At 32.9% G+C, this 8,729-nt stretch overlaps 1 protein-coding gene across 1 annotated transcript in view; it reads left to right on the plus strand.

The window, feature by feature from the left end:
- LOC108908983 overlaps positions 1-8,729 on the plus strand; it is a 38,377-nt gene that overhangs the window by 22,879 nt on the left and 6,769 nt on the right. Inside the window, exons 9-16 of the mRNA XM_018713186.1 lie at positions 1,644-2,221; positions 2,271-2,513; positions 2,637-2,797; positions 4,013-4,262; positions 4,319-4,571; positions 4,842-5,025; positions 5,713-5,923; positions 5,976-6,158. Of these exons, the coding sequence (XP_018568702.1) occupies positions 1,644-2,221; positions 2,271-2,513; positions 2,637-2,797; positions 4,013-4,262; positions 4,319-4,571; positions 4,842-5,025; positions 5,713-5,923; positions 5,976-6,158 (2,063 nt within the window). The remainder of the gene's footprint in view (positions 1-1,643; positions 2,222-2,270; positions 2,514-2,636; positions 2,798-4,012; positions 4,263-4,318; positions 4,572-4,841; positions 5,026-5,712; positions 5,924-5,975; positions 6,159-8,729) is intronic.

An 8,729-nucleotide genomic window follows, 5' to 3' on the forward strand; every position in this document is an offset into this window, starting at 1 on the left:
TGCATGGCAAGAAAAACCACTGTCCTAGAGAAAAACATTGAAGTGAAACAGCTGATTTCCTAGTCGTCATCCCGTCCAGTGCAATTGTTTTCAAAATCAAAGTGCAACGGATCTCAACTATATTAAGACTTTGTAGACGAATGCGTGACTGTTTTTTAGTCGTATTTGTCATTTTAAATAAGCAGTAGGAAAGTAATGTCACAATAAGGTATGCGTACTACAACATATGTAATACTGAAAACTCATACTCAATTATAAAACAATGAAAATCGGTTTTTTTCCTAGAAAAACTGGAGAAAATGTGAGGTAAAATTAAACTTTTATTAAAATGTATCATATAAAGTGTTCCAGCCATCATATTTGCAAATGTAAGTAATATATTATTATATATTTAAAAAATAACAGTAAAGGCTTTATAAAAGGTGATTCAGAACTTCCAAAAAAAAATAAAAATACAATTTTATAAAGAAAAAATCAAAAAGGGCAGATAAAAAATGATTTAAAAATATACTTCTGCACGCCACTGGAAACTGGTCCACTGTAAAACCTGACCGCGCACAATGTAACCGACATGGCGGCAAAAACTTGAAAAAACTTCGCAAAGAACGAAATAAATATAATTTTATAGCACCTATTTTATATCAGCAAACTCAACTGCATTGCTGTTATTGTTATTACTAATTAATAAAATTAATTTGCGGTTTTAATTAATTAAATAATTTGACAATTGATGTTACAACTGTTCAAAATTTTGTCCACCGACGTATAAATACATTTGGGTCCGTCTTACTCAGTTTCTACGAACTAACACAAATGTTTTCCTGCTTCACCATAATACAATTGTTGTCTTACTTCACCATAAATTAGCAACTTCTAGTTGCTATACTTGCAAGCCATTCTTGACAGTAACTACTAAAAAACTGATGTAAACACTATCGCAACGACAATTGTAAAATCGAATTTCAGTATTCGGAGTCGTTGAGGTCACGTAGCTCTCCTCGCGTATTCCGAATGACGTTAGAGACTACTGTTGTCCAGCTATGTAATGGTTGAAAGTCCTACAACTTCAATATTTTTTTCTCGGAAACTATTATATCTACAAAAGTTTTTTTACGATACTGACTCCATTTTTCATGACGCATCTATTCCCAAATTTTTTTGACTCACCCTGTATAAACCGGCATGCCGCGAGGATCTACCGTTTTTGAGATAAGTTATTTTGAAGGTTATCTCATCTCATCCTAACTTTTGACGCACAAATTAAGACTTGTCCTCTGTTTCCCCTTGTAATAAAAAAGATACAATTGGCTTATAATATCACACAAATGAAATGAATGCTTTCTGTACACATCTATTGGTAATATAATCTGATGTTTTGTCCAGCATTTTTCATAAAATAAAATTTATTTTTACAAAAATGACAGCGTTTTGGACTTACTTGCACGTTTACACTCCTCTCTGTACATTGTTTTCAGATTTAAATTTAGATTTTTTCTGTCAAATACTTAAAGAAAAGCAGAATTGGTTCTAAAATTGTACGTTTGATCAAAATAATTCGATGGCGAGACAATCAATTTTCAGAAAAACTCAAATTGTAATGAAACGACATCAAAATATTTTGATATTTCTATTTTCCTTTTTAGAATAAAAAGTGTCAACGTAAAGCTTGGTTCACATAATTGGAACGACACTATAACCCCTGGAAAACAAACTATAAACAGCACAATGACGTTCAACAATCTAGCCTGCGATATGCTAAAGGCCAATAATCTTAACATAAATGGATTCGTAAACGACCTGAACATTTCAGAACTTCTGAAAGACGTCGCGACAGTAGACACAGCGTTCAAAATTTTCAGTCATAAGACACTGAAGAGTCTAACCATCGAAAACCTCAAAGCGAAAAACAGCTTCGATTTCATGAACCATATGAAGCACGACATAAAACTTGCTGGTGATTTGTACATCGACAAAGAAGTTGCCATCAGTAACATTCACTTTACTGACAGTTGTAACGGTGTGGAAAAGAACAATTTTACTGTTAGTAAGAAGTTTGAAAATGGGTCGTACTTTATTGATGGAAGCCAAGAATTTGACACAATAAAAGTGTTTGGGGCCGTTTTTGTCGACAGTAATATCATCAATGATGTAAATTTAACGGACTTTGAATACAACACCATCAAAGTGGATGAACCGTTTGATTTTGAGACTGTCACTTTCAGTAAGTTCTTGCGCAAGTTGGGACTTTTTTCAACAGTTCATTTTTTTAGACGAAATCATTGTAAATAGTAGCGACATAGAGTTGGGTGGACATATCGACCATTTGGATTTAGATAACATTTTCCAAAATAATAAAGAGAGTCCACAGTCACTTACAGATGAGAAAATTTTCGATGAAACTCTTGTGGTGGAAGGCGAAGCTACTCTCGAAGGCTTCTTAAATGGTTTTGCTGTTTCAGATTTATGCGATTTCATGTCAGAAAATTCAAGTTCGGAAAGCCTCATTATTGAAGGTAAGTTTATTTTAATTTTGAAAATGTGATCGACAATATTTGAATAAATAAAAATAAACAAACAAAAACGAAACAAACAAAAAATGAAGGAATCTTTTACATATCAAAATATATTTTTTATAGGTAACGCATATTTTGATAAAGGTCCACAAGTTTCACAATTTAATGGATTTGATGTCGAAACTCTAGAGGATGTTATATGGTTTAGAGACAAACCCTTTAAATATAATGGATACATCAAATTTAAACATAGCCTTACATTTAATAATAACTTGACAGTGTCGGTAAGGACAATTTTTTTCTTATTAATACAGAAAATGTACATCGTTCTAAAGCTGTCATCACACAAAGCGACAAATACGTCGTTCAAACTGCTTATAGAGAACTATTATAACATAATATTATCCAAAGCTCTGTTTTCGTTTTAAGTTCCTCAAAAATTCCACAACTCTTTTGTAGGAACAAGTAAATGCTAATAATCTCAAAATAATAAAACTACGTCATAAATTTTTCCTTAATAGTAAAAAGGTATTACAAAGACAATACTTATACAAAGCCTTAAAGCTCTGGTCACACAAAGCGACAAATGTGTCGCGATGAACGCATTTGAAACCACCATAAAAATCTGTTCTAATTGAATGTCATTAAAGTTCTAATTTTTTAGTTATAGAATTGTATATTTCAGCCAATATTTTCATTTGAAATATACATTGTATTGTGCAGCAATAATTTAATAGTACATAATATTACAACGAAAATGTATACACCTTGTACAATAATACAAAATTGAATAGTTTTGTCAAATGATTGCATATACTTATTTTAAGAATATATTTGGATATAAATATTTCTCAGTAATAAAAAATACCTAGTACAACAGCTAGGATCGTCCGTAAGATTAAACAACGAAACATAGGTCGGTTTGGGACTTACTAATGGTCCTCATCATTATGTTGTTAGAACGATCCAGTTGCTGTAGTGTCGATACTCACAAGATGTGTATACACAGAGCGTAAGTGGCTCCATCTATCGTGCTACTTCCAACCTACGACATTCTGTGACCTGCTACAATTTTCTTTCAAGAAAGGATAAGTTTGATTATAATATGCTACATTTGTCTTGAATAATTCCTACATTAATACTAAATTTTAAATAAATATATAGATATATTTTAAGGAACTGGTAGTTTTGAAACAAATATGTTTGCAGTTTATAATGAACTGTAGATATTGTAGCTAAAGTCCGAGATAATAAATTTCAAAACTATAAAAGATTTGAATTAAATTATACCTGTATATTTACAAATAATATAAATTCCAAGAAAAATTATAGGTTACAGCAAATAATTCACATAGTTTGACGAAAGTATATACATTTGAATAGAATAAAATAACGTTTACGGCAAATAATTTCATTTAAAACTATCTGCTCACTTGATCCACATACCTTTTTTTCAGTGCACATTTGTATCAATTAGTGATTGGATAATTCTCTTGCAGGGACAAATAAATGGTTTAAATTTGGAACTTATAAGAGACAATTACTTCAGTAAGACCAAAAACCAAACCGTAACGGCAAATATGGAGTTTTCGGAAGACGTGCTATTTTTCGAAACCGTCTCTACACCTAAACTCAACTTGGACGGAGAAATAAATGGAATTAATATGCAGAAATTCGTAGAAACAGTTTTACTGAACGACGACCAGCTTTTTGAACGCCCTGTGTATCTAGAAACATGTCGCGTAGCAGGTAAGTCGATTGTAGCCAAATATTTGTCCATTGTGTTAACTTAAAATTTTTTTTAGATGCTCAAGGTCAGTATCGGGTAAACGATCTCGATTTGGAATACGACGTTATGAGATACGACAAAATGAACCTTATTACTGGTCGCAAAAAAATCAACAGTCTTGGTATTGATAATTTATTAGTCAGTAGCAACATAATGGTAAAAAATGTGGACGTTTTGAACTGGATAAAGAACGGAGTACTTACGAAAGGTCCATTCGAAATTTCTGGAAATAAGCAGCTCCAAAACGTCACATTTTCAAATGGATTGAGGTAAATACTATTAATAGGGGATAACACTCCCTGGTAACAGCATGCACAATGATGGATACACCGAGCGATAGCTTGCGTGAATGAAAACAGTGGTGATAACTGCAAACATTTTTAAACAGGCCCTTCTCTCAATTAAAACGCCACTTTTTACGTTCGTTACTTCTCAGTATTGAAAAAAATCATTTAAAGAACGTTCTTACTTTTCTTGGGGTTTTATGTCGTGTTAAAAAATTTTTAACTTACAAACACTCCACGTACTCTTGTTTGCAGTTTGCAAGGTCTGCTGAATGGGCGAAAGTTCGACGAGGACACGGTGATGCTAAGGGACCTGCCGCAAAGCGTAACCGGGAGAAAAATGTTCATGGCAGACAACGTGGAAGGAGTAATATTTAAAGCCCTGAAGATTACTGGCTTAGTTAACGACGTCGATATCGCGGAACTTGCTCATAATCAGGTAAATTATGCATGGGCAAACTTGGGGATCATATCTTGTCGAGAGGGAACTATTACATGCAAATTAAGTAAATACAATTAGTAATCTGTTCCGACTTGAATGCGCGCATCGTTGCGACACAAAGGACTCCAAATAATTTCGAATAAATCGGTAAATGTTTGCTTAGACCCTTTTGGGAAGCTATTTCTGCTAGGCGAGTGTTATGATATACAGGGTTATTCAGTCATACTTATGAAGAGGGGATATGTAGAATGTATGCAGAATGCAATACAATCCGCAGTTTATTTCGGACTGTTTCGCGTGTCGGTCGATCGCAGTATGAGGAATGGTGGTTTTATATGGAGAATGTTCAAGAAGTGTGAATACCGCTGCAGCAAAGGTGTTTAAATAATAATAATTCGAAAAATTTTGTTTCACAGCAAATATGCATTTTATTTTTTTTTAATCGCTTATCCGAATTCTAATCATTTTTCCCTATCTTCCCTTAAAATTAATGACATTATGACTGAATCACCCTGTATGATTTTAAGTCGTATTATTAGTGAGGTCCGTGAGGCAATCGTACATTCCAGGGGCGTACTTTGTTTTTACAGATTATGAAAAATAATTTCTTGCAAAAACCAAATTTTAACACAATAATAAGTGGAGAAACTACTATTTTCTGTTAAATTTTAAAAATATTTGCAGGTGTTTAAAACTGGAGACAACATACTCAAATCTGAAGTTCACTTTTACGGTAACATAACGGCAAAGAATGTAGTCATCAAAGATTTATACCAAGGAGTAAACGTAACTGATCTATTGAAAAACATCTCAACTTTAAACGTCCTTAATAATTTCGAAGAAAGCTATAAAAGATTACAGGGAATGTCTACTGAGGTGGAAAATTCCCTCCGAGGTAAATACTCTTTCAATACCTGGGAATTTTTTTATAACAGTTTCATTTTTAGGGCAAGCCTACTTTCTGCATTACTACAAATCTGTATCCCACTTTCCTCACGATTTGAAAATATTTGGCAGGAGAAACACTGAGGGTAAATGTCAAGTGATGGTTGTGTACTTTGAAAATGGATTGTGCGTGCTGCGGTTTTTCGACTGGGACCAAGAGTTGAAAGTGTTTCAAAATAAAGCAGGTATGTGTTAAATAAGTGAGTAATAAAAAAGTTTTAAGGTTTTGCGGGGGTTGGGGAGGTTCGTGATCATCATGTTCGTAATCAGCGCCCTCGAAAGTGGGGGGAGGGATACAGAGTTCATCGTTGGGGGTCGACATAGAAAAGGGTGGTTTTTGATGAATTGCAGGGGTTGCGGAGGGTTGAAAATTCAATACATTTTTAAACCCCTTAAAACCGTACTGTACTGGATCCCTTGACAGACAATGATTGCATCGAATATGATGCTACTATAGGACTCCTTCTGTTTAATACTCGGTAAAAAAATTAAGGGATAAGAAAAATTTCCAAATTTTTCAAAATTTTTTTTGCGTTATATTTTTCACAATTTCTCATTGAATACTTATCAAATGTCGAAAAATAATTTTTTTTTCTAAAATTACAAAAATTGTTTTTTAATTTAAAAAAAATTTTTTTCGACATTTGAAATACTTATTAAAGTTGAATTTTTTTTTTTTCGATATTTGATATTTAACGCGAAATTGTGAGAAAAATAGCGCAAAACATTTTTGTTTCATCCTGATCACCATTAATTGATGTTTAAGGAGCAATAACCTGCTCCTTAATTTTTTTATAAAACTTTGAAAATTCAGGAAATTTACAGGTTTCATGGTCATGTATTGAGTTTAAAAAAATTCTATAAACATTGGTATTTTTCGCAATATTTATCTACAAGTAGTCGTTGATTTTCCAAAACAGCTGTTCAAGAATCACTAAAAAAATTTTTTCTGTTTCCTCAATTTTTTTTATATTTATTAATGACGTATTGGATGTTATTGACAATTAAATGTTTGCTTTACGCACATGTCCGCAATTTTATAGCAAAATACGAACCGTAAATTTTAATTTGTGGGCAAAGATGAGTGTTATAACAATTCTCTTGTTCATTCAACGTATCTGACGTATGTAGGATTATAAAACAGACAAAGAGGAAGCAGACACCCTGTATAGTGATTCCATAAAGTCATAAGTGATTCCATAAGTCCACCTTAATTGCAAATACATACATATCGGCTGCACAATTTACAGGGCAATCAATGTAGAAACAGAACAAACAATCAATTGCAAATGTTAATGGACACTACAATAATTATTAGCTAATGAAATTTACATTAACCAATCACGAAATTGTTTGAACATCACACTTAAATCGATAAAGTTAATTAAATTATCGGAATAAAATAAACATCAGTTTAGGTGACAATATCATTAGGTCATAGGAAATTATTACAAACGATTGGCAAAAGTGAGGATATAATTGACAAGAACGATTTTGAACAACCCTAATAATCGGCGAACTGTATAGTTCAATAAAAGGATTCGATTATTAAGGCGATTGCCCCGGGAAAAGTACAAGACGTTGAGAACCAACTAGTCAGCAGATCCGCTATATAGGAGAATTTACTGTAATGGGTCGACTATTACCGCTACCTTACACCGACGGATATTTAGGAAATCGCTTGGAAGGTATTTAGGTACATAATGGATAGATTTTCACCTATTCCGATACATGTTTCTTTCGGGAGAGTATTGAACTTTTATCGAAAAGTAGCAGTATAGGCACATTTAAATGCCTTAAGGGGGCGTTTTTATGCGTTATTTTCAGTGAATTTGTAACAGTTTTTTGAAGAGGGTTTTTGAAAATTTAATCCAGTTAGAAACAAATATGACAAAAATTGGGTACGACATAGTAGGTACAACCCACAAAAGATGTAAACATTGTTGGAGTACTTAGGGTTTTTTTTCTGTTTGTTAAAGTGGAGGGTCAATTAAGTCGGTTAAGAGGTCCCTTCATTTTAGGCCAAAAAAAAAAAGAAATTTTCTTTTATTGTTTATATCCAACAACAAATCCATTGAAATGACCTTGAAAGAACCTTAAAATAGCCTAATACAGACAAACTAGCCACGCAGAAAACCTAAACTCCGAGATACTTTGATTTAATGCACTTTTTATAAATCTGACCTCTAATTGACCTTGATCCTGACTAGGAAGGAGGGGGGAGGTCCCGTTTGGGGTGGAATCGATTAGTTATTGGATATAAATAAACAAAAATGTTTTCCTTTTCTTTGGACAAAAGGAAGGGGACCGAAAATCGACCTAATTGACCCCCCCCCCCCCTTACTACATACTAGTCCATATTTCACTTTATTTCAGGTTATTCTGTAGTGCTTGGCCCTGTTCCAAACTATCTCAACCAAATTATTTTAGGAGATACAGATTACATTTATTTCGAAAATGCAGTGGATCCTTCAGAAAATGCAGGTAATTGCCGTAATGTTCCTTAAAAGCAATGTTATATGTTTCTTTGACACATGATTACACATGAATTTGTAAAAAATCAAAATTTCGGTCTCTATTTCAATAAAATCCTCCTCTTAGAAAATACTGGAATATCAGAGATAAAAAGAACCTTAATTTAACAAACTACAAATATTTACAACATAACAATTATCGAGCAAATATTGAATAGGTTTTTTGTAGGAGCGGAACTTTAATATAAAACATCAAATGCATATTTGTATCTTATATATATA

This window comes from Anoplophora glabripennis, unplaced genomic scaffold (genome assembly GCF_000390285.2).
Source record: "Anoplophora glabripennis isolate ALB-LARVAE unplaced genomic scaffold, Agla_2.0 scaffold72, whole genome shotgun sequence".
Taxonomy (NCBI): Eukaryota; Metazoa; Arthropoda; class Insecta; order Coleoptera; family Cerambycidae; genus Anoplophora; species Anoplophora glabripennis.